The sequence below is a fragment of the Barbus barbus genome, assembly GCF_936440315.1.
Source record: "Barbus barbus genome assembly, chromosome: 33".
Lineage (NCBI taxonomy): Eukaryota > Metazoa > Chordata > Actinopteri > Cypriniformes > Cyprinidae > Barbus > Barbus barbus.
In genome coordinates this window covers 6,525,411-6,552,988 of record NC_136761.1, presented here as the reverse complement: position 1 = coordinate 6,552,988, position 27,578 = coordinate 6,525,411, and the positions used below count along the sequence as shown (strand labels likewise).

The 27,578-nt window shown below is 35.3% G+C and overlaps 1 protein-coding gene across 1 annotated transcript in view; it reads right to left on the bottom strand.

The window, feature by feature from the left end:
- The window catches only part of LOC306853255 (AF4/FMR2 family member 2-like), a 209,295-nt gene that overhangs the window by 151,051 nt on the left and 30,666 nt on the right, over positions 1-27,578 (bottom strand). The window contains exon 2 of the mRNA XM_079390520.1: positions 6,769-6,889. Within this exon, the coding sequence (XP_079246646.1) occupies positions 6,769-6,889 (121 nt within the window). The remainder of the gene's footprint in view (positions 1-6,768; positions 6,890-27,578) is intronic.

Below are 27,578 nucleotides of genomic sequence, written 5' to 3'. Positions count from 1 at the left end.
TCACTCCCCCCACCTACAATCCCTGCCGGCCCGAGACTCGAACCCGCAACCTTTGGATTACGAGGCCAACTCTCTAACCATTAGGCGACTTCTCTAACCAGGGTGGCCACGAATTGACAATGGAAGGTGATGAGCCTTATACTGTAAGTTGATGAGTTGATTTATCCGTGTTTTATTATGCCTTTGCTCATATACATTTTTAAATCGATGTTGAGGCTTTTTAGTTTTGGTAGAATTCGTAATCTATGTCCCAGTTCTTTTGTTCACTTTCATGGTTACAATACACTGTGTTATCTGCTAGCTGGCAACACGGGGAGTCGAAATAATATTGGGTAAATTCAATGCTATCTCACGACCAATTCGTACATATTTTACGAGGTGGCTAATTCGTATGAATTCGTACAACCTCACGTGTACGATTTTGTTAAATTTATCTAGACCCCAGTGACGGTTAGGTTTAGGGGCGGGGTTAGGTGTAGGTCAACCGTACGAATTCATACGAATTGTGCAACTCGCAAAATACATCAAATTTAGCAAAAATCGTATGAATTTGTATGAGTGAGGTTGTACGGATTCGTATGAATTAGCCACCTCGTAAAATATGCACGAATTGCCGTGAGCTCGGGTTGGTAAATTGGCAGTGGGCGGAGTCACACAGACCAAAACAAAACATTTCAAAGCAGAATTACTGCTGTAGCATTATTTTTTGAAGATACGAATATGTTAACTTAGCAGGTTTTCTAAATATCTGCAAATATATTATGGTATTATTATGCCTTATTACATATGGCACCTTTAACTTTTGTTCACATTTTGAGGGCATACTCATATTCACATAGAGCTTTTCTTGTTAATCTTTCAAACACTGCAGCGTCTTCGGTGGCAAGATGCTCTCACAGAGCTCCTGTCTGGATCCTTCATTGTGCTCCACTTCAGCGGCCGCTTTGAGCTCCAAATCCCTCTCACATTTGACAGGACACAGTGTGGCTCGCTGAATGGAGTCAGGTTCAAAGCACAGCACATCATTCAGGAGAGTGATGCAACCGCACAGCTTCAGCGAGAAATGCTGGTACAGCACAATCCTGTTGGCCAGGAACAATTACATTCTCTATGCAAACTCACTCAGAAATGGTTTGAGCCTCCATTGATCAAGTGTGCATTTTTTCCCCGTACAGTGCTCATGTACAGTGCCTCCAAAATTTTGAATAAATGTGCTTTAATTAAATATCTATGATTTTTTCATTGAATTAAATAAGAAAATATCACATCAAATGACATATGCAAATTAGTACCCCCCCCCCCCCCCATTTCTCTTTTCAGAGTGTTTTTGTTTTTTCTCCTTCTTTTTGCAAAAGACTATTAACAACCTGGAGTCAATGCAATTTAAAATAAAATGCAGTTTAATACCATTTTCATTATATTCTATTTAGAGTCAAATGGTTTTTGTAAATTTTATCATATCATGCATACATATATTACTATAAATTAATAAATAGCATTGTTATTGTTAAAACACTAAACCTTTTTTTTAAATATATTTTTCATTAATTGAAATAAAGAAAAATAAAATATAATTTACAATTAAAAAATATAAATATTACATTAAAAATTATTTATAAATGTATACATTTACAAATAAACTTAAAATTTAATTTAAACTCAATATTAAACAATAATAATAATAATTAAAAATGTAAGTCCTAAATGACTAAAACTGAAATAAAAGTTGAAGTAGAAATAATAAAATAAAAATAACAGTAGCACATAATAAAAATACAAGTCAAACCAGAAAATATTACTAAATACAATATTAGTATAGAAATAATATTCAAATAACACTTAATATATAAATAAATGCATAAATAATACATGCAATATGTATGCACAGATACAAATCACATTATATACTTAACTATCATCAATTGATGTATCTACTATTTTTTTAACAAAAAAAAATAAAAAATGGAATGGAAAAGGAATGAGCATTTCAGTGCACTGGACAGCTCTAGAAATGGCTCAGTCCTTGTCCAGTGCACTAGTGAACTGAGACAATGGGGGAATTCAGTAAGAATGAATTGTTGCCATTGATTGTGCTGTTAATTTGCATGTGCTGTCTGTTGTTTTTGTGCCCGATTCACTAAAGGAATTACACAAATCAGGTAATGGCGCACACGCGCCCACAAAATTAGTGTCGAATGCAATTTTCACGGCACAATTCCCCATCTTGCAGTGCTAGATTACAGAGCACACAATCCAGCACCATTGCGATCACCCGAATCAGCTCTTTAAAATGCTGCAAGTGTGCACACTACACCCCACGTCTGGATATATGCCTGTTTATAATGCTGCTCTCCATCATTTAATGAATAACTGCCATGATCAATAGAAAATTTAAACAAACATTTCTTTTCAATGGAAGTTATTTTACCCCCTGCTTTCCTAATAATGCGACATTAATTGCACCAAGCACATAGCACTGTGTTTGGTGAATAAATCTATAATAAGCCTAATTTACACAAAAAGGAGGCATGTTTGTGCTGACAAGAATTACAATTACTTACTCAAGACTCCTGGTTTGTTCTCAAGGCTCAATCGCGAGGTTTTTGCACTGCAGTGCCGCAAACAAGTGGTATTGGTTTAATTACATTCATTAACATTCATACTTGATGATTGATTGATTGATTGATTAATTTTTTCAGGATTCTTTGAGAAAGAGAAAGTTCAAAAGAACAGCATTTATTTGAAATACAAATCTTGTGTTGTCTTTATTGATCAATTTAATGTGCCCTTGCTGATTAAATTATTTATTTTCTTATACTTTTAAATATTTTTTAAAAATGAAATAATAAATGAAATAATTATTTTAAAATTAAATAATATATATATTTTTTTTTCTATTTTTTATTTTTTTTTGGTACTGTATTTTTAATCAAATAAATGCAGCCTTGGTGAGTATAAGAGACTTTCGAAAACATAAAAATTTTTAATTATTTCAAATTTATGACCAATAGTGTATATACATGGACAACTGTAAACTGTCAAGAAATGAGATTTAAATGTGTCTTAACTGTCCAAAAACCTTTTTATTTATATGACCAAAAATACAATACACATTCAAATTGTAATATTGTAAAATATAAAAAAAATGTTTTCTATGTGAATGTATTGTAAAATGTAATTTATTTCTGTGATGCAAAGCTGAATTTTCAGCATAATTACTCCAGTCTTCAGTGTCACATGATCTTTCAGAAATCATTGTTTCAAAGACATTAAAAAAATCAAATTTCTGATGGATAGTGTATATACATGGACAACTGAAAATTGACAAGAAATTAGATTTAAATGTGTATTAATTGTCCAAAAAACGTTTGGCGGCACTGTAGTTTCTTGGACAAATATCAAAAAGATTACAAAATAGAGACCTTGGATTTATGACAGAAGGCTTTATGAAGTTTTTCTTCTTGAGTGACCGTAGACTGACACGTTCACCTTGTAGCCAATCGCCGTCCTTACTTAGAGAGTTTTTCATTATCACAAACACCTTGCTCTTCCTCACTGGGGATTTAGTCTCAGCACCCGTAAAGCTGCTTTGGGACCATTTTCATTATTACAAACGCTATATAAATAAAGCAAAAGAAGCAACAAATGTACCCTTCACCTGATGTCACCCTATAAGTATTTCAGAGACCAATGATTCTCACATTAAAACTCTTCCGCTCGCAGCTTCGCCTCGACGTCAGCAGCGACCCAGTTTTAGCTTTATATATGTGAGGCTGAAGTAGTTTTTTTAGCAGAGAGCTCTGATGTTGAGGCAACTAATTTCAGAGGCTAAGAGGAAGAGGTCTGGACCAGATGAAGATAAATGGCATGTGTAGAGCTGATTAGAGAAAGAGAGAGAGAGAGAGAGAGAATGCAGATATGAAGTTAAGGAGAAAAAAAATAAATGCGAAAGCAAAAGGAGGGGGAGAGCGTGCCTTGTCTTAGGAGAACTGTAATTAGCCCTTGAAAAAAAGAAGGCAGCACTACATCTTTCTCCTGCTGCTCTGTGGGAAGCAACAGACACATTTCAGGCCCTTCTTCTACAAAAAAAGGCATTCCTTGCTTCAAAGCTCCAGTTTACAGGCACACCATCATGTTTGAACACCATTTATGAGGGAATTAGCTCTTCTCGTAAACTAAACTAGGATGTTCCCGATGGTAAATCGAGCTCATAAATCACTTTACATATCTGCATTATCACAGATCTTCTGACAGAACTAAAATATACAAGCTGACATATGCTTTATTCCACAGTATATTCAAGTCGATCGAGCTAAAATAACCCTCAATCACAGCTTTCGCGGGGAAAATATTGCGGCCCTTCAACTGCCAAACTCTAAGCGACGCTGTCACTCAAACCAGAAGAAGCCTTCAAGCCACGCTCAAGTGAAAACTTGCTATTAAAAGACAGAAAATCCCAGTTCTGGATCAAAACCAAAGCTGTAAAATGTTATCATAACCTGTCACGACTCATGCCGTCATAACTGTTTACATGACAGTATCGTCTGACGACACAGATGCAACAATTAAGGCATGAGTAAGTGCTGAGTGACAGTTAGATCATCCTCATCCAGGCTTTCCCGTCGTAATGACGCTCCGGGGTGAAAGGCTCTGACTGATCCTGCTCTCTGGCCCCTGAGGACCTCGGGATGGCCGTAATTACAGTGCTTCACTCTCTGAGATGGTCTGTCTCGGCCCTTGCTAACAGCTGGCTAAGGAAACAGATAAGCTACCTGAGGCTGGAAGGGCGATCTTGATGCTTATTGACACAATGAAAGTGATGTTCCTTGAGTGGTGACATATACCAAAGTGCTAGTGCATCTTAGTGCGGGTGTTTTATTCTGCTGCTGTTCAACTGTTCGGAAACCCTGTTTACTTCTTTTATACACATTCCAGGTCTTTCTCTCCACAGTTCAACTTTGTACAATGTTCCTGTTTGTTTTCATAATCCAGAAAAGTGTACTACGTTTCTTTTCGACTGATGTCACCTAGGCCATCCGTAGAGGGAAATCAATGCCAAATAGCTGTTTAAACACTGTAGTTTAGGTATGGCATTTCTTGTTAACAGTTTCAATACTGTAGTTATGTTAATGTAATAAAGGTTATTATGGCAATGCTAGTATATAAAGATCAATGTGACGATTTGGGTATGTTCTTGAGTGTGAATTTGATATTTCACCTCCGTGTCTGGGTAACTGTTTTGAATCACAGCAGGCACAAGCTTAAATAAATACAGCCTGATTGCCTGGAAGAAATGTTCACCCCTTTCTTAATTAACCGCAAATTCCCATTCAGGCTCCATTTGGGGTGTGTAATGCCAACTTTTCACAATCCAAGCAAAATAGTTGAACGTTTATTTATTTATATTTTTTTGTATTTTTGTATAAGTACCCTTTCAATGTAGCCAATGTTTAATTGTTAAATAATAATAAAGAACAATTGTTATATATATTTATATTAATTTTGTCATGTCATTTTGTTATTTAACAATATCTACTTAATTACTACTTTTATTTTTAAGGTCTGGCACTTCATTGTTCTAAATAATGCCTTGTTATTGATTAAATATCTGTTTTAAACCCTAGTTTTTTTATGTAGAAGTACACTTTCTCTTTCAATGTAGCCAATATTTTGTTAAATAATAAAAAAGAGCAATTTTCATATATATTTATATTAATTGTTATTTGAATATCTCTGTTAAACCCTTAATGGATGTCAAATGGATAGATGCATTTCATATTTTATTTTATTTCCATTTATTTTTTATATGTATGTGTGTATGACTATACATGAGTGTCATTCATTGTAGATTAAGTGAGAGATTGTGTTGAATGTAAACATAAAAACATGTTAACAAAGATTTTCGTTGACAATATAAACTAGTAATATGAAAGTCAAATTGAATACCATTTCACGTTGACTTTAAAGGGATAGTTCACCCAAAAATGAAAATTCTGTCATTAACTACTCACTCTCATGTCGTTCCAAACCCGTAAGATCTTCGTTCATCTTCAGAACACAAAATAAGATATTTTTTATAATGCCCAGCATAGACTGTAAAGCAACTTACACGTTCAAGGCCCAAAAAGGTAGTATGGACATCATTAAAATAGTCCATGACATCAGTGGCTCAACCTTAAATTAAGCTTAATAAAGTCATCATTTTTGTTTTCTTTGTGCACAAAAAGTATTCTCGTAGCTTCATAAAATGAAGGTTGATGTCACTGATGTCAAATTGACTATTTTAACAATGTAATTACTACCTTTCTGGGCATTGGATGTGGTAGTTGCTCTCGGTTTTAATCAAAATATCTTAATTTGTGTTCTGAAGATGAACAAATGTCTAACGAGTTTGGAATGACATGAGGGTGAGTAATTAATGAAAGAATTTTCATTTTTGGGTGAACTATCCCTTTAAAATGTAGCATAGTCATTTTTGAAATGCCTATATCCAGTTTTAGATATAACTTGATATAGACCCTTTACATCCTAGATTTAATCCTAAAAGTAATATTTTATTCAGGCATCTAAAGAATTACATAACCCTGATCGTAAGCATTCCTTCAAACCAATTCCAGCTGAACCCGAGGGGAGGCAAGAGTTGAGTAAATATTGGATGTAAAGAGAGCAACTCAGCATCCTTTAGCTGGAGCGATGCCCTGCGTCAGATGATGTGTGTGTGTGTGTGTGTGTGTGTGCTCTGATTGGGCCTTCTGGCAAAACCCTTACCTTGTACGGCTCACCAAACAGATTAAATCCGGTCGAGAACAAGTCTTCATCCTGCTGCACTTCCTGTGTCCTTCGCTCCCACTCCTTCTTCTTCAGCGCCGAGCGGTCCTGCTCGTAATGACTGCGGGAAACGAGAGAGAAAGAACGATAGAGAGTAAGAGTGTGATTCGAGTTGGCATGCGAGAAATCGACGGCAAAAAACCCTGCCTGTAAGAGATTCAAGGGAAGCCCTTATCTTGTCTAATAGGCCCGAGCTGACACTAAGCAGATGAGGAGAGCGTGGCGGATGAGATAAAGTAACTGGATTGGTGCACAGATGCTTTGCAGAAACAGACAGGAGACTGCCAGGAAGAGGCAGCTCTGTTTGAAACGCTGTAAGAAGGGCTGGAGCCTCGGGGAGCGTTTATTTAGATTTGAAGGACCTCATACGGCAATCAGTCTGGGGGATTGTTACAGGAAAATCAAGCTTGTTTTAAACAAAGGCAGATGTCATACTGCGGTAGTTGACAATCCCCAATTCGGCGTGTGGAGTAAATGATTTCACAAATGAAAACCCAAGCGTCGCCCTCTGAGGGACTCTGTCAGCCTCGCATTTTTACCTGTAGACTCGGTTCTATCGTTATCATAATGCAGAATGGCCCCAGCTTAACGCAGACCTCCCTCAGGAACACAACACCACAGCCACTAGCTGTAGCATTAGCATCGGTCCCTGAGGAGGAACAACGGAGTGATAGAAATGGTGAATTTTTATTTTATGTTATTGCGTACATGTATGAGGATGTCTCAGTACTCGTCTGGTCATTTGTTCAGTCGTTCACTCACTCAGTGAAGGATACATGCTGTCCCTTAAAAACAAATTAGCTTGCTAACGACATCAAATTTAGGGTGAGGGATTTGGAAGGTTGGAAGCCTGATTAACTCATAGAATGGTGGAATATAAAACATTACAAAAAAAGAAATTAAAAAAGGTTAAATGTGTCTTTTGTATCTCACAATGTCACATTTTATCTTGAAATTGTAACTTTGATTCTTGCTCTTGCTATTATGTTGCTTCTTGCTTTTTATGCCTAATTTATGTGCTAAAATTTGACACCCCAAGTAAAGCTGCATACTCTGAGTGAAAAAATAAATGGCAATTTCTCAGATTAAATAAAAAAGTCATTTTAATTTCAAATGTGATTTAAAAAAAAAAAAAAAAAGCTTAAGAGCTCATTAGGACTTATTATTATTATTATTATTATAAATAAAAGTTTACAATAAAAAATATTACAAATAATACTAACACATTTTTTGTGTTTAAAATAAATAAATAGAAAAGGGAAAAATAGCCAAAAATGTTGTGTATATATATAAATAATAATAATAATACACTAGTTTATTACTATTGTAATATTTTGCATGGAAGCCCGCTTCTGCCACTGAATAAAATTGTGAGAATTGCGAGATATAAACGCAAAGTTTTTATCTCGCAATTGTGACTTTATAAATCACAATTCTGACTTTATAACTCGCAATTGTGAGTTTATATCACACAATTATGAGAAAAAAAGTCAGAATTGTGAGATAAAAAGTCGCAGTAACCTTTTTTTATTTTTTATTCAGTGTCGGAAACGGGCTTCCATAATTTTGTTACACGGATATGTAATATAAAACAAAACAAAACAAACAACAACAACAGTAAAAATGCAGCAACTTAGTATCAGACACAAATGTCATCAAGACATAAAATAAATCAACAGCAAAATGACAAAGAGTTCCATTATAATTAAATGTGAGCATTAGCAATAATTGTAGTATCTATGGTATTTTGGTCACGGTTAACATTTTAAATGGGTGTCTCAATTTTATACAACACGCTACAAAATAGTTGCTATTCTAACTCATGACTTAGACTATCCCTTCAATTTTACAATTTAAAAACACCCATTATTTTGACTTTCCACTGATAGAATCATCGCTTTCATCTAATGTCAACATTGCTAAAACCCAAGATACCTCAAACACATATTTCATCAACCCCTGCTAATGGGACACTTTCCCAGCTCTTGGAGGTGATGGATAGCACAGCGAGCCGGAGAGCTGGAATCAGTCCGGCTTCAATCGGCCTTTGCGCACCTCGGAGTCCCACGGCTTAAGCCACGGCATTTAATCCATCACCAAATTATTCCAGAAGGCAGGAGATGAAATGGTGCGAGAAAAACGAGGCCTGGTCTTGGGGTGACAGGTGCTTCTTCTGAGGGGTCGAGGAAGAAATAAGTGACAAAGAAAAGTGGGAATAAATACAGCGACGAGAGATTGACGGTGCTTCCCAGGCCTTAATGACAGCAAGATGTCAGTTATCTTTATGTCAGCGCACTGGGCACACCTGACATAGCCACCTGACAAGACGATAAATCAAATTTACAGCTGTCCGTGGCAGAGCCTTCCAGGCACTTGGGTCCCCTGACACTGCATTACCCTCCAAACGCAAAGTGCTGCGCTGAGGTGTCCTTGTTATGTATTTACTGTTATAAAAACAATAAATTATGCATAATCACATGCAAGTAACCCTAAGCCAAAGCCAAAAGTACATGTAGTTAATTAATATTACTCGGTAATTAAATGTATAATTACACTGTAACAAGGACACCTTAAAATAAAGTGTAACCAAATGTACTTTCAGGCCTGTCAAAACTTAACGTCTGAATTTAAGATATTAATTAAATGAAGTATGAATAAGACTGAGTTTTACATTTACATTCTCCATAAAAGTTGCTGATACTATTACTTTATTATAATATGGTTATTATTATATGCAATTCTCTTGTGCATTATATTTTTCTTGCATGTTTGTTTATGAAAATGTATTTAGAGACAAGAATTATGGTGTCACGTTCAGTTTAGTTTGGTTTTGTTTTGACCTAGTCTCGATTTTCCTGCCACTACAGTAGTTTGTTCCCTTGGTTAGTAATTATTAGATTAGTGTCTGCACCTGTTTGAATGGTTTGTTCCACTGTATTTAAGCCCTGTGTTTTCTTCTGTTCATTGTCACGTCTCGTTGCACGGTTGTTCGGTTCCCGTGTCCAGTTTTGAATTTGTGTAAATAAATCTAAATTGCTGTGCTTAGATACAAGTAAAAAACTAATAGAAAATATGTTTCAGACTATAAATACTAAAATAACACTGGCCATTTTATCATAGAAAATCTCTGAAAACACCCTAAAGACACGATTAAATCTCCTCTTTCGTAATGTTTGTTTTGCTTGATTTTTGTACAGTCAATAATTTTCTCTTCCCATGCATCCCACCTTCCTTCCTCTGAGAACACACCAGTGATATATTCAGACTTCACATAAACACATTACCAAAATTTCTCTGGGCCATATATTCAGTCTTATGCGTGCGTTGACAACACGCCGTATGTTAAACTGCGGTTTATTACGCTGATGTTGTTGGTGGCATGATTACATTCTGGAATATGTGGCATTGGCAGTTTTCTCCTTCCATTCTCTCGTACTCCACCTCTCCTCTGCCTCTTCCCAACACCGCCGACGAAGGGGGGAAATGAACAGCGATATCCATGGAAAAGCGAATGAATTTAATCTTAGCTGAGCTTTGCTGCATTTGAAAGATAACCAAATAGAGCGCCTGCATATCTCTCTCTCTCTCTCTCTCCCTCCCTCCTCTCACCCCTCTCCCCCTCTGCAGCCCCCGGTGAAAGCCTCCCATAGAGAAATAATGTAATAAACAGCCGACGAGTGCCACTGTTATTAGAACGAAGCAGCCGCCACAACAGTGGGCCTGATTTCTGATTTAAGCGGCAATTATTAATTTGAAGCACAGGCTAATTAAAACTACAGCTAAGCGTTTAGCCTCTTGTTACAATTATTTTGGAGGATTGTAATTATATGGAGCTGCTTATCTCACACATTAAGGCAGTGACAGAAGAGGTGGAGATCTCCTCTCATTTATTTCCCGATATATCAGCGCTCGGACGAGATTGATGCGAGAAAGATAGCAGGCGTTTGTCAGGAGGATGCTGGGGGTCGTCTGGTGGGACAGTCTAGCCTGAGGGAAAACCGAGCTCGGGAACACTCGCTTTTTTTTTTTGCTTTTTCTTCTTTCTGTTTCCTCTGCTGCCTTTTTGTGATTTCACAGAGCTCTTGTGAATATCCTTTCCTTGACTAAAAAAAGCATGCAGTACATGAACCAAAATGACAATATAGACAAAACTATATTGTGATTAGTTTATCAAAATAGTTAATATAAATCTATCAGCACGTACACAATTGTTGAAATGTTTGGGGTCAGTGAGATTTCTTTGAATGTTTTTTATTTTATTTTTTTTTATTTTGTTAAGTCTCTTATGCTTACCAAGGCTGTATTTATTTAGTTAAAAATACAGTAAAAAAAAAAAAACAGTAATACTGTGAACTATTTGTACAATTTAAAATAACTGTTTTCTATTTGAATATATTTAAAAAATGTAATTTATTGCTGTGATGGCAAAGCTGAAATTTCAGCATCAATACTCCAGTCTTCAGTGTCACATGATCCTTCAGAAATCATATGCTGATTTAGAAACATTTCTAATTATCATGAATATTTTTGTGAAAATATTCATGATCTTTTGAACAGTACTGTTCTTATATTTAACCAGACAACCACGGTTGCTGAATAAATAGTAAATAGCAACAGTAACAGAAACATATCCACCCTCAGAAACACCGGAGAGACCAATTCAAAAACAGCCCAAATTTAGCATTCCTTCAGTTAGTCCCCCTTGAGCTGCTGAGCGAACACAAATGACCAGCCGGGCCAGAGCCGCGTCTTCAGGACGGGAAAGCAGCGGTGGCAGCTGCTTGTAGGCGAGTAAAGGATTCTCTCAGATTAATGAGCAGCTCTGGCAGTAATTGCTAGGTGCCAGGTTATCACCCTGACCACTGACACCACTTCTCCTCAGGACTCTCTCCATTTCCTCAAGGAGGCCATTGTTTGCACTCACATTAGCAGTGGCTCAGCGGGATAGCAGAGACGCTGGCCGGCCACACAATGGAGGCTAGAACACACTTCACCACTATCACTGACTTTTGATGCCATTCTTCCTGCAGGGCAGTGCTGATTAGTAATAGACGTGATCCTCAATTTTTGAAAGGCATTTTGGGAGACATAACAATTGAATAGGAAAATAAATTATATATATACATTTTCTTATGAAATATTATATATTGTTATGAACATCTGGCCAATTATTACTCCCATTATGACAATTCTTTTTTCAACATGCTGTCCCAACAGCAACACATTAATATGCAAATTAGATACAGTATATAGATACACTGTGTTTAATGGGAAAACCAGTTTATGGAAATTTTTACAGACATATTGCATAACACAAAATAGTATATCAAATCATTTTGTTATATATTTTATAACATAGTTGAGAATCATCCTTAAAGTTTAGAAGAAAAAAATCCTGAAACCGCGTTCAAAAACGCGCGTTTTTGGTGACTCCAAAGCGCGTCAAGAACGCGCGTTTCATAGGAAATCACACGTCGAAGACGCGCGTTTTGATACACAAAACTTCTGACGCTTCTTTCCGAGCAGTCTACGATATTCATCTGCTTCAGTGTGCAGGAAATTTCAGCGTGTGTCATACCGGTTTTGAACAACTCCATGATTAATGTGGAGTGTGGCTCCAGCGCTGCCATAGTGTCACTAACTTTTTTTCTTTTATTTTAAGCTTTATTAACAATTATAGTGTAATACAATAACAGAAAAACTGCCAGGGGGTACACAAGCCCGCCTATTTGCTCGCAGAAAAATTTCCGGGTGACGCACAACCCAGCAATTAAATATTAAAAACAGATTCTGTTGTGTGGACCCTTTTCAGTTTTGTATTTTTGATCCAAAACGAAATTTTAAAATATGAAATACAAGACAAGTTTCATTTTTCGTTTCTGATTCAAAATCAAATAACAAAAAAAACAATCAGATTTTCATTTTTTGATTTTCATTTATCAATTGAAAATTGAAAGGACGAATGATACACGGATTACACAGGAACTAGTTAGACATGATTGATCCAGAAATGTGCACATCTGAATTAAACTTAAATTTAAAATATAATAAAAAATCATTGGACACACAATAATAATGTTGTGTTATGTCCTGTTATCTTATAATAAAGTAATGTATTATTATTATTATTATTTCAATGTTATTTTACTATATTATAGCATTGCATATATTATGGTATTTACTACATTACAGTATCATATTATTATTATTATTAGCATCTATAGTTTTATAATAATAATAATAATATATTGTTGTTGTTGAATAATAATAATAACAATAATACTGACATTTACTTTTGAAGCTTTTGGAAGTCTCTTCATTCCTATTACTGTAACATTTACTGTAATACAAAAAAGTTATGATTTCAATAGCACAAAATATAGAATATTATTATTATTATTAAATGTATTCTATTTTTTGTGTTATTGAAAAACTTTTTTGTAACACAGTATTTTTTTTTACAGTAATAAGGATAATTACACTTGCAAAAGTAAAACATTAATTAATTATTATAACATAATCATCATCACTATCATCATTAATTAGTTCCATTTTCTACAATGTTTTTCCACGGACCATTTAGCACCGCCTTAAGTTTTAAAAGGCATGAATACCATTGCATATATCAGAATATCACATGCTTCAGACTCCCTCCGGTGAATGATGAAAGAATCTAAACGTCTCAGTGATCTATAATAAATATAATGTTTCAGTTTTTTAATTGCTTCATTTGTTTAATTGCCTTTGTCACGCAGCCTCGTGCTGTTTCTAATTCGCTCCATCTTCTTCTTTTTTCTTTGCGCTTTCAACTTGCAATACAAGGGTTCAGTGATTAACTGCGTCCACCAATTAGAAAGCATGTCTGGAGTCTGAAATGTCATGTCATGAATATTGCAGGAGGAGCTCCGGCACATTTCCAGAATTTGACCCAATTTAGCAAACAGACGTCGACGTGCACTGGAACATCAGAGCGGTGTCCACAAACAGCCGCGGCGGGGATTTACACCCGAGACAAACAGCCAGCACCTGCGCCTGCGCCTTGCGCCACCAAACAAATGTCAATTTTCCATGTCATCAAACTGTAAAAACTGATCCGAGCGCAGTAACAGTCAGAGACGCTGAGCGCATTCAGCAGACTGCATAATCGAGAGAGGAAATTATGGCAGCTGCACGTCGATTATCCCTTAATGGGCACCGACTTCAAATTAATGTCTTCTTCATGTTCCATATTTCACATTCACATTGAGAGGAATTTACCACAATTAGGCTGTAATTGCAGATCTGCGGCTGAAGTTAACAGCGTACAGGGTGCTTTTAAGAACCTAAATCTAATCTTAGTCTATTCTGAGTCGCTCTCGAGTTGAAACCTGAATGCTGGGATTGGCCTTCAATGCAGTTTGGTGACAAATGCATCAGGGAGTTGAATGTGTGGTAGAAACAGCAACAGAATAACTCATAAACAAACAAATACAACAGGCTATGGGATCTCTTCTCTTCTTATTATCTCTGGCTTTGAAGCTCAGCTGTCAGACGGAACGTGGTTTCGAGACACTTTTTAACTCCTGGCCTGTAATTATGCAGAGGCAGCTCTCGGCTGCAGTGGAGGACAGAAGGAGAGATGGTGAGGCTGATGAAGTGGACGGAGGAAGAGGTCGACAGGGCCGTGAAGAGCTACATATGAGGCATGTTCATCTGTGACGTCTGGCTGATAACCTAAACTGAACATCCCAGTTCAACCCAGAGGAGATTCAAACACTTCTCACACTTCATTTGTCTTGTAAGTATAAACAAGCCATAACTCTTTTATGATTCATTTTATATTGAAACAGCTGAAAGGGGTTACAAAACCGACCTGTCAAAACTAGCTGGCTCAAACATAACTGTAGGAATGGTAAGCATCAAAGATGAAAACATGATTTCAGAAATCTTTACGCTTTAATTTTCCATTCCTTTGAACTCGTTTCGGCATTCGTTAATCAGCGGTTGGTTTCAAACGTTCCCCTCAGAGGCTGGTGTGTTTTTCAGACACAAAAACAGCAAAACACCAAACAACAACTTCCCATCATCGACCAGCAGCCTGACGCCGCTTTCTGTCCGAAAGCTGTTAATTGCTGCATAATTTCAAAGCGAATCCACCTGAAGAGATCTCAGGGTCCACTAGCTTGTCTTTAATCATGCTCTGTTCAATTCCGCATGCCAATGAATTTGTCACTAATAGACTACAAATTACATTGACTGCACTGGAGACGTAATTACTTTTAATGTTTTCAATGAGAGACGCTGTGGTTTAGCAGGAATAGTGCAGCTGTCAATGTGGGCGAGACTTACAACTCCCAAGAAAGGTCACATTCCAATAGAAAGAACATTTATATTTAAACATTTTGTAAGAAATTCCTCATTTTTGTAAGAAATCAGCAAGGACATATTAAACTGACAGTAAAACATATGTAATATTACAAAAGACTTTAAAGACTCTTTCAGTAAAGAATCACAGTTTTCACAAAAAAATATTAAACAACACAACTGTGTTCAATATTGATAAAAATCTGAAATGTTTCTTGAGCAGCACATCAGCATATTAGAATGATTTCTAACACTTAAGACTGGAATAATGATGCTTTTGACTGAATAAAGTACATTAAAATAAAAAAGCAGGTTTTTTAAATTATATTTTTGTTTTTATAATTTTACTGTTTTTACAGTATTTTTTAATCAAATACATACAGCCTTTGTGAGCACCTTTCAAAAAACTTTTTTTTTTTTTTTACCATAGTATGATATTGCATTTTAAAGTACATTAAAAAAAAAAAAAACAGGAATTTTAAATTATAAAAATATTTGATATTTTTACTGTTTTTACAGTATTTCTAATCAAATACATAACCTTTTTTAACAGTAGTGTGATATTGCATTTAAAGTACATAAAAACAAAAAAAAGGTATTTTAATTTATAAAAATATTTCATAATTTTACTGTTTTTACAGTATTTTTAATCAAATACATACAGCCTTTGTGAGCACCTTTCAAAAACCCTTTTTTAACAGTAGTGTGATATTGCATTTAAAGTACATAAAAAAACAAAAAAAAACAGGTATTTTAAATTATAAAAATATTTTATAATTGTACTATTTTACTGTATTTTTTATCAAATACATACAGCCTTTGTGAGCTCCTTTCAAAAACCCTTTTTTAACAGTAGTGTGATATTGCATTTAAAGTACATAAAAAAACAAAAAAAACAGGTATTTTAAATTATAAAAATATTTTATAATTTTACTATTTTACTGTATTTTTTATCAAATACATACAGCCTTTGTGAGCTCCTTTCAAAAAAAAAAAATTTTAACAATAGTGTGATATTGCGTTTTAAAGTACATAAAAAACAGGTATTTTAAATTATAAAAATATTTTATAATTTTACTGTTTTTACTGTATTTTTAATCAAATACATACAGCCTTTGTGAGCTCCTTTCAAAAACCTTTTTTTAACAGTAGTGTGATAGTGTATTTAAAGTACATAAAAAAAAAAAAAAAAAAAAAAAACAGGTATTTTAAATTATAAAAATATTTTATAATTGTACTATTTTACTGTATTTTTTATCAAATACATACAGCCTTTGTGAGCACCTTTCAAAAAAAAAAAAATTAACAATAGTGTGATATTGCGTTTTAAAGTACATAAAAAAGGTATTTTAATTTATAAAAATATTTTATAATTTTACTGTTTTACAGTATTTTAATCAAATACATACAGCCTTTGTGAGCTCCTTTCAAAAACCTTTTTTTTAACAGTAGTGTGATATTGCATTTAAAGTACATAAAAAAACCAAAAACAAAAAAAACAGGTATTTTAAATTATACAAATATTTTATAATTTTACTGTTTTTACAGTATTTGCCTTTGTGAGCTCCTTTCAAAAACCTTTTTTTAACAGTAGTGTGATATTGCATTTAAAGTACATAAAAAACAGGTATTTTAAATTATAAAAATATTTTATAATTTTACTGTTTTTTAATCAAATACATACAGACTCTGTGAGCGGTGAGCACCTTTCAAAAACCTTTTTTTCAGAAACCTTTTTACTGTGTTCTTATTCTTATTATTGTGGGGGGGGGATCATTTAAAATAATTAGTTTTAGGGTTTTTTTGTTTGTTTGTTTTGTTTGCTTTTGCCTTTTCTTTTTTTTTAACATCGTCATTCAAAAGTTTGGGGTCAGTACATTTTCTTTCTTTTTTTTCTTTCTTTCTTTCTTTTTTTTGGAAAGAAATTGATAACAATGAATAAAAAAAGTATCACAGGTTCCATAAAAAATATAATAAAAAATAAAAAAAATAAGCAGCACAACAATTTTCAACATTGATAATAAATCAGCATGTTAAATTAATTCTGAATGAAATAATAATGCTGAAAATTCAGCTTTGCTTCACAGAAATAAATTATACTTTAAAGTATATTAAAATAGAAAACAGTTATTATAAATTGCAATAACATTTCCAAAAAAAAAAAAAAAATTATGAATCAAATAAATGCAGCATTGAAGAGCATAAGAGACTTCTAAAAACAATCAAAATAATACTGATCCCAAACAGCAGTGTGTTTCCTTTGATTCATCCACATGTAAGTGTTGAATACGGATGATTCTTCAGCAAGCTTGAGCCAAAGTGCTTCAGTGAAGCCCATTGTGGAGCAGTCATGTGCTGTCAGCAGATACAAAAGCTGTCATCTGTCCACCTGTGGGAGGCGTGACGCTCTGCGACGATCGCTAATTACATGTTAACCTGACATGGCTGGACAAGAAACGTGACAGGAACAGAAGCTGGCCAATTAACTATTTCATCACCCCGGTTTTATGATTTTCCCATTTGTCAGAGTAATTGGTTTATGGCTCCACACTGTCTCTCTCTCTCTCTCTCTCACACAAAACATCTATTTTCAGAAAATAATACTTATTCCAGGACCTAATATATGTCATCTCTTGGCTTGGGTCCTGGTTTCTGCGTTACATATGTCACGTTTGAGCACAAAACGTTTTTCTGGCAGCTTGCTCCAGTTGAAATGTATGTTGTCTCTCTGGTGGGTGGAGGTTTTCACCTCCGTTATGCTGACACGGACGTTGGCGTCCCCACATGTAAATAAACACGTCTGTCAAAGCTGCTGAAAACAAATGTGGTTTTAGTCACGTCTAGACAACCGCAATGACTTCATAAGCCATATTCTTCCACGCGTGTCTAGTCGAGCTGGAGTTGCTCCGGCAGAGGAAACATCTATTGCTTTAACTCGGTTTGTGTCGTCCACAGCTGCTGAAGTTTCATCGCACGATGAGAAAAACACATCTCAAACTCTGGACGAAAATCTGCTGTGACACTTCCAGCTCAGATGACATGCATTTATTATGATAATGATTGTTTTTACTGAGGCTGTCAATCAATTAAAAATTCATCAAATTCATTTATATGATGTGCTCATTTATTCAGGGGGCAAGATTAAACACATGCATTTTTTATTGCATTTTTAAATAAATAAACAAACTATTAAATTAATGCACAGTCCTAAATTACTCCCAGCTCTATTTTTTATATGGTTAATACCGGTTGACCATTTTAATAACTGATTTCAAGGTATCTAAACGCGTGGCTAATAAAATGGCAATATATTAATTATACACAATATAATATAATTCAATAATTTAATGACAGTAAAAAAAAAAAAAAAACTTTTATTTTTACTTTTATATATTATCTCTTACTTTACATATTCAATTCACCATACAAAATAATAATAATAATAATAATAATAATAATAATAATAACTTACAATAAAAATACAAATGTTTTATTTATTTTTTTTGGCATGCCATTCCAGGATTAAATGACATTTTAAAATAGTAGAAAACGGTCATTTTAAATTATATATATATATATATATTTTTTTTTTTTTTTTTTCCATTTTTGTATTTTTGATCAAATACATACAGTCTTTGTGAGCAAAAGAGACTTCTTAAAAAAAAAACTTTTAACAGTAGTGTATTCTTGTTCTCATATTATTTATACACTACATTTTATAATTTAATGACAGTAAAAAAGATGCACCAAAAAAATACTCTCCAGAAATAAATAAATTATAAATAAAATGCTGTACTCAAAATGTCATAATTCAAACAAATACTTAAATTAATAAAATGTTAATAGAACTGATATAATAGAGCATATTGACTTCTAAAAGTCAAAGTCTACATGTGTGTGTGTGTGTGTGTGTGTGTGTGTGTGCGTGCATGTGTGTGATCTTACAGTTTTTTTCAACTGCAAACACACATTTTCAAAACTTTGCCTCTTTTTTTTTTTCAAAACTTTACACACAAATCCAGGAATTACACACACAAAATGCAAAATTGCAAAATGAAGCACTGCATTCAAAATATCACAAACACATCTCAAAAGCAAACATTTGCAAACACCTTTGCCATAATATGAATTCATGTTAGATTTTTTTGTGTTACATAGAGAAATAAAACCCAATCCCAAAGATATAAAACAAAAATTTGATCGGATTTGTATGTAAGACACAAAGAAATGAGGAAGCTCAGTCTGGATGTGCAGAGAGAAACGGAGCGTGCATGTGCGTGTGTGTGTGTGTGTGTGTGTGTGTGTGTGTGTGTGTGTTTGAGAGAGAGAGAGAGAGAGAGAGAGAGGGACAGTAGTGGGTTCAGTGAGACGAGTGTCTTTGATCTCTGATTCCAGCGCACAGAGCACGGAAATGAAACCCCAGGCCCATCCAGCCCCGTTTCTGTTATGTGGGCAAAAATAAAGCAAGCACCAATTTCAAATTAAAAATAAAGAACTTCTGGGACCCTTGCAATTCACACATGTGAAGTTCGTCCCTGATTGCTTTCAGTTGCAGGAATCATTACATTGCCTCAAATTTCATTTCATCACATTGTTGATTGAATTATTTGATGTAGGCTAGACATGGTAAAAGAATAATTTCAATTACAAAACGAGAAGCATTTGATGTGGGTCAGACATCATTGAGGTGGAATTTAAATTAAAAAATACCATCATCAATTCACTAAACTTTGGAAGTAATAACCCATATATAAGATTGCATCATTTGCATGAGTTTTCTTTTCTTTTAATATTTTCACCGTAAAAGAAGATTGTCTTTAGTATTACACCGGATTGCAGCAAGAAGACTGTCTACAGTATAAGCTATCCACTGAATTCCCTGAATCCCAACATTCTCAATCCTAGCAATAACATTTGTTTTCCATTTCACCAAAAACGCCCAGTATCTAAATTCCAGCAATAGCAGACTGAGTTCAGAGAAACTGAATGATTTTTTTCTAAATGCACGAAGCAGTTCTGAGTAAGTTTAATTCTTTTCAAACAGTTCCCATGGTGATGTGGCACCTGTGGGTTGCAGGCTAATCTGTGAATTCTGGGGTGTGAAAGTTTTATTCCTGTCTCCTCACACGCAGCCCATTCATATCAGAGCATTTATTAGTTGTGCTAAATGAAGATTTACAGGTATATATGAAATTAGCATCAGAACAAAAAGAGAAACAAAGCCAAACGAAGAGTGACCAATAAAAGTCCAAAAAGGAGGTTTGTATTTTAGTTCAATTACTACAAGCATCAAAATGTGTTCATCTGACAGACAGAAGCAAGACAAAACCACCACTGTCTCATCAATCAAAGCCTGCCAGCAGAGATCAGAAAACAGCAGTTAAAAGCATTTTATCTCGCTTTCCTCTCACTTACACTGTAATAATGTTCATTTCATTTCACCGGCTCAGACTCATGGAAAGCCCAACCGGTAAAACAGGAATAAAAGACTTATTACCCATATATTAGTGTCTGATTCATACGATATTGAGTACATCGAGGGCTGGTGCTTATATGCTGCATGTCAGCAGAAATGTGTCGACTAATGCTGTATTACTACTACATTATGACTGTGCTGTTTTATAACATTACATGTGACTTAAGTCTTAAATGGTTACACAATGTTAAGCTTTTTTTTGTTTGTTTGTTTGCACGGATGTCATCTTGATAATGCCATCCTTTTGTTAGACTGTCTCACAAATGAATTCAGTTGAATACCTGTCGGCTGTTACATTTAAGTACACAATCAGATAATACCAATTTAGGTCAACCAACTAACGAAGCAATGCTTAGTTTTGTTCAGTCTGTGGTGTAAAAAGTTCACATTTGCAATTAAAGAAAAAAATCTTAAGCAAAACATGGTCAGGTCAAAGTGTCTGAATTATTTTTGGTTCCAATTTTTTTTAATCAATTTTACTGGTAGTCCACTGTATGAAGAATGTTTGGGTATAATATGTTACAGTTTACTTTATTTTGCTATCCTCACTTGCATAAATGAACTATAGTGTCCTGCACCCAGTGGTAAAAAACTAATAAATATATACATATATATACATACATATATACATATATATATATATATATATATATATATGTGTGTGTGTGTGTGTGTGTGTGTGTGTGTGTGTGTGTGTGTGTATATATATAAATTATATCTGGTGTCTTTTATTGTGTAACACTTAAAAATTAAAAAAATATTTATAAAAAATAAATAAAATAAAACATAAATAATGCATATATATATATATATATATATAGTGTGTATAAAAAAATCACTTTATATTTTCTATATATTTGTTGTAGAAATTATGTTTTACAACTATCCTATACATTGTTTTACACTGTTTTTTATTTTATTTACACTACCCAGCAATTACTTTTGTTCTTGCCTAATGACTAATTAACTAGCATTTATTGATATTAATTTCATCCACTGAAAAAGGTCAACAAATTTAGTGTCTTAAAACACACACACACACACACACACACAAACACACGCACACACAAACATTTGACAATAATTGACAAATTTACCTTTTTAAAAAGAAACTAAGGAAAAGTTGAAACATCAGCAAGATATCACACTTCCTCTGTGCTTATATTGTGTCACATTCTCTTGAAAATTCCCCCCCTTCCCCGTTCCCGTGAAATGCATCATTTCCCCGGGCCGAATGCGTGAGAGAGCGTTTACATGAAGAGGGAGAGCTGGGTAATCAGTGCCTTTGAAGAGAAGATAGCAGCGAGCTTTCTGAGGGCAGCGTGCCAGCCGTTCTCTCGCTCTCTTTTTTCTCCCCATGTCCTTTAAAGAGACGTCCCCTGAGAGAGGCTGAGGACCGCAGGAGGATATTGCCTCACACATCAGCAGGGGCCCCCACCTCTCTCTTATTAGACTCCAGTCTCCCGTCCCTCCACATAAATATGCCAAGAAGCTCCATCCATTTTTCACTGCCGGTGTCAGTGTGACGCCCGCCATGAGCACAATCACACAGATTACAGCATTGCCATGTAGTGGTGACAACCAGATCAAATGAGGCATGTTTATTTATTACATTAACATTAATGGGCTTCAATAGCCACAATTACAAGAGCCGCTTTAACCCGTATTTACTTTAGAAAGAGAGATTCTCGTATTCCAATCCAAATGCTCTTGCACTCTCATACACGAGTGTCATTGTGAAGTGTGTGTTGGATTAGGGAGGAATTACACTTCAATATGCCAAATACAACACAATTACTCCAACGAGGAAATATGATGAGAAGACCAGCTATACTGCGTTAAGCTAACTGAGACTTGTTATAGTACTTGTATATCATTGATCTTTTGTTGATTTTGATAGCTTCCATTGTCCTCCTTTGTAAATCGCTTTGGATAAAAGTGTCTGCAAAATGACTAAATGTAAATGTAAGTCAGATTTGTTAGATAAAAGTCACAATCTGTAAACTTCTATAGTTAACTAATTGGAAAGTGTATAAAAATGGTTCTTGTTAAGCTCATTAATTCTGTCCAGTGTAAAAATATATGTGTTTTTCTTAAAGTGTGATTATCTACAAAAAGTTAATTAAACACAAAGAACACTGTGCTTGAATGCAGCCACAAATAGCCAGTCTAGCCAGTCTGCTTTTAGATCTTTTTTTCTTTATTCCATCTCCTGCATACAAATAACCAATGAATAAGTAATTAAATATAATTGGTTATTAATATCAACTATAAAGTAATACGCATTAAGGACGTACACACATAAATGCCTCTAGAAAGTAATTTGACAGTGGTTTTGAGATTTCGTTGATAGTCTAGTTTTTCTTATTTTTTCCTTACAGTTCAGACTAAATTTATCTAGATACCTGTTCACCGAACATGGTCATTAAAGATCAATGCAGCCCACCCTCACTTGCCCCCAGCTGTGATCTCTTCCAATGTCTTTCGACAGACGGACAGTGAATTGAGATTTTCAGTGCTCTTGTTTACACAAGAGCTGCGTTTCATCGTGGAGTCTTTAGTGAGGTGAGACTGTGGAACAGGCCGTGAAGCACATGACATTTATTTTGGGTGTAAAAACATTCCAAATGTGTCTAAGAACACAAAGATTTGTTTTAATGAGACGAAACTCAGAGTAGACGCTCTAAATTAGTCTATAAAAGTTGAGCTGTCAGCCTCAATCAATGCGTTTAAGATGACATTGTACAAACGCTTCCTCTCTGGCATGAATTCATTTGCAAACCCCAAAGTCTCATTCCACACTCGACTGAAGCAGAATATGGAATTAGCGATCAATTCAAAAGTAGATTTTAGCAAAAAAACAAAAGTAAATAAAACTCTTCTAAGCAGCATTGTTTTGGCGGAAAATAGTTTGACAGCAAGGCAGCTCATTGTTCACAATAAAACTGACGAATTGATGTCGAAATGTGTCCTGACTTGTGTTTTTAAGCGGTAATACCGTCAGATTACAATGTTTACCGCAGTTTTTTTTCCACCTGTCGTTTCCTCTGCCGCACTGACCTGCCTTGCCACGATTAAAACCATGTGGGTTGGCAATAAAAAAGCTATTATATTTTGAAAAATCCCAGCAGAAAGGAATATATCATGTTTGAAGCAACCGGAATGCATTTGATCCTGAAACCTGTGCCAGAACAAATGGTAAAATCCTCAACTCCACACTCACGCACAATCCTGTCCTTCCAGCCATCAAGCCTGCTGTTGAATTTTCCAACAGCCGGGTTCGATAAGCAGAAAACGGCACACGCATTCGCTAATGGCACGTAATGTGGTACTTCTGCGCGAACGAGACGAAACAAACCTAAAAAGAAAATCTATGAAAGCTAAAAGAGCCCTTATAATGGACGGAATAACAAATACAGTTTTGTATCCTTAAGCACTTAAGTCTGTCTTAATAAAAAGGAATTAGCTCTTAATTAAAGGGTTTTATCTCTCATTAATTAACTGATTTAAGGAGACATCTTGAATAAAGACAAGTCCAGGACTTTGACATCTCAAGTCAGATCTGTATAATCGCTAACGTTACTTCACAAGGGCTTGATTCTTTGAAATGGGGGACAAAATGTTGGTATTCTCGGAGGGCAAAGCAGCAGGCTGTGGGTTTGAATCACTAATTCCAGCAAGTGGCATAATAGCGGGAGAGACTGATGGAAGCACTCCAATCAGTGTGAAATAACCAGGTTCCTAAACATGTCTGGAAAGGTGCAGTGACCCTGAATACCCACAAATGGGTCAATTCCAGTTCTAATGGACTACACTAATATGCAGTACGGCTCCGTTGAGAAGGGTGTTAAACCCCTATCTTATATGTCAGAGACGTTAAACCCTCTCACACAAATGGATTACAGACCACTCTCCCTAACTTGCATAGATTATAAAATTAATTCAAAACAGCTATATCGATTGAGCAACAAATCCTTGAATACAAAAAAAAGTGATAAATAGTCAACTAATTGTCCAACGACAAACTAGTTAATTACTGAGGTTGACTAATTTATATTATTAGATGTAGAATTTTTTATGTATTACATTAAAACACATACATACATACAAATTTTAAATCCCACTTTATATTAGGTGTCTTCCAATACTATGTGCTTAATAATAATGAATTGTTTTCATGTTGAATTGCTAAACACATTCGCTGCTATTAGAGTGAGGTGGGTTAGGGGCAGGTTTTGTGGTCTGGTTAGGTTTAAAGGGTAGAAGTAGTGTCAACAGTGTAATTATAGATGAAATTAAAGGTGCCATAGAATGGAAAACTGTATTTACCTTAGCATAGAAACCAAATTTCTCTTGATCTTTTGATACAGCAGAGGTCTTTGCATGCTTAATACATTCTGCAAGTTTCATAACTTAAAATGTCCTCATCGTCAATAAAAACGCATTTATGTAATAATCCTAAGAAAACAGCTCCTTCTGGATCCAAAGGGATGCGATGACGTCAGCTGTTTGCATACACACTGCCTCCAGAGCAGCACATCGACCCTCTTCTTTCATCTTAAAATTAATAGTCATACACATTCAGATGGATGCCGTTCGCTACTACATGCACCTCAAGCTTTAACTTTTAAAAACGCATCTAATAAATAAAAAAAGTTAAAATATTGATATTTGAGCACGGTGTTATAAAAATGGTTGCTAGTATGAAAACTTTTTAAAAACGCATATCAAGACCATTTCTATAGCTGATTTTGAAAGCAAGAAGATGTCTTATGTAACACATCTAAAACCATATCTGATTGGAGTCAGGAGAACATAAAACCAGCATAATTCAGGCAACCCAGCAACTGAAAAAAAGAGAAAAAAAACAGGACTAGAAAAAGAAACTGGAGTATAGCGGTATATGCATGGCATGAGGGAAAAGGGGAGATGATTGGCGAAGGATTATTGGATCAGATAGGCCGTGTCAACAGATAGTCCCGGAGAGTGGCTCTGATAAAGCTTCCCTCCTCTCGGGCCAGCAGTGCTTAAAGGTCACAGCGGTGTGGTAAGTTACAGCTACAGACCCCGCTTCTGTCTGGTAGCAGCCAACAGCCTGCCAAGTCCTTTGACCCCAAGGGCTCCGGGTGCCAAAACCTGATACTGTCACTAATCTTTGGATAATGACTCTCCAGCCACCTCATTGATGGAAAGAAAAGAGTCAGTTGACTGGGCCTGTCACAATAGGAATGGTGACAGAACACATCGAGAATAAAAAGACCCACGAGAGAAGCTGCATTTCTCATTTACTCAGCCGTATTTCATTCAACTTCACTCTTGTCTCGAAGAGATCTTTAAGTAGCTTTGGTTTTCTTGTACATGGTTTGTTATTAAGCTGCAAGATACACTAATTTGTCTTTTCGGTCTCAGCAGCAACTCAAAGGACGGCTACAGCTGTTGAACTCCTGCTGTACAACATGGGTAACAAAACATTTCATTTTCTTTCATATAGTCCGGGTGTCCTTGAAAGGAAAAGAATAGTCCAGAGCGAATGGTTTTGACAGAATATACAAATGCCTGTGAATTACTTAAAGTAGTTCCACGAAAAATGACAATTCATTCATTTCAAAGCCATTTTCCTTCCTTGTTTCTACACAATGATGGTGAATATAGAGACTAGGGCAATTTAGTGGCTAATATATATACACCCTAATATATAATGATTTATATATAGATATACTCCATAAAGTCATGAATTGTTCACTGTCAATCCCCCATTTTTGACTTTCATATTCCAATTCAGAACTTTGGGGAAGGATAAGATTTAAATTATGTCTTACAATTTCAGTGTGTTATTATCTGGTATCATGTGGACTATTTTTATGATTTTTATGATACTTATTTGTCATTTTGAAGCTTTACAGACCCAGTCCCCATTCGCTTTCGTTATATAGCCTAGTCTAAAAAGGATATTCATCTTTTGTGTTCGACAGAGTAAAGAAAACAGTATGTGTTTAGAATAAAAAGAAAAACTAGGCCTACTTTTTAATGAGTCTCATTTTTAGACCACACAATCAGTCCATCTTCTGAAAACAAAGGGATCAAATATAAACCCAATGCCATTGTTTTATAATAATGACTCTAGCAGGACTGTGTTCCCATCCCTTCATCTCCAAATAAAAATGGTCAACAGGACAGAGCGCTCTCTCTTTTCCACATGTGGTCGAACGCATTTTACTGCAAGCACTGAACGTTACCCGGTTTATTACCCAGGAGCCTTAGCAAATAAAAACACAGATCTGCAATTATTTTCAGGGGCCGCTTAACAGTATTGTTTTATTGTGCTATTAGCACATGGCTTGTTGGCAGCCAACTCTTGTTTCTTTCGCCCTTTGTCTTTTTTCTAAGTGATTTTTTCTGGTGACCTTTCAGAGCTCTGTGTTCAGGCTACAGAGGGGTCCTAATAACAGTCATCTGGCATCACACAGAGCCGGCGAGTTTGGAGGAAACTGGAGAAGTTGTCAGTCTAGAGGGTAATGTCCACCACATGGGGTAAGGAAAGCTGTTGAAGAGGAAAGTATGTGTCACTGCTGGGAGTTTGAAGTTGACTGTTTGAGCCAGGAAGGAAAAAAATAAAATGCTCGCTGGAGCCACATTGGATTCATTTGGCACAAACGCTTTTTTGATTTTTTGGCTCACGCTCCCCCATTGGCAAAGACAATGAAGGCTGGTACATAAAGCAAGCCATATGAGCGGGCAAATGCGAAACCTTTCACACAGAGGTACATTATTCATGACATTGGAATCTTAAGTAAGTGGTTTTATTCAAATTGTTTGCTCCACCACCAACAGTAATAACAACACAAATGTTCAAACTAAAGCAATAAATGTTTGGGTTTCTGCTATTTCACTACTATGACATAAAATGATCAATCAAGAGACTGTGGAATGA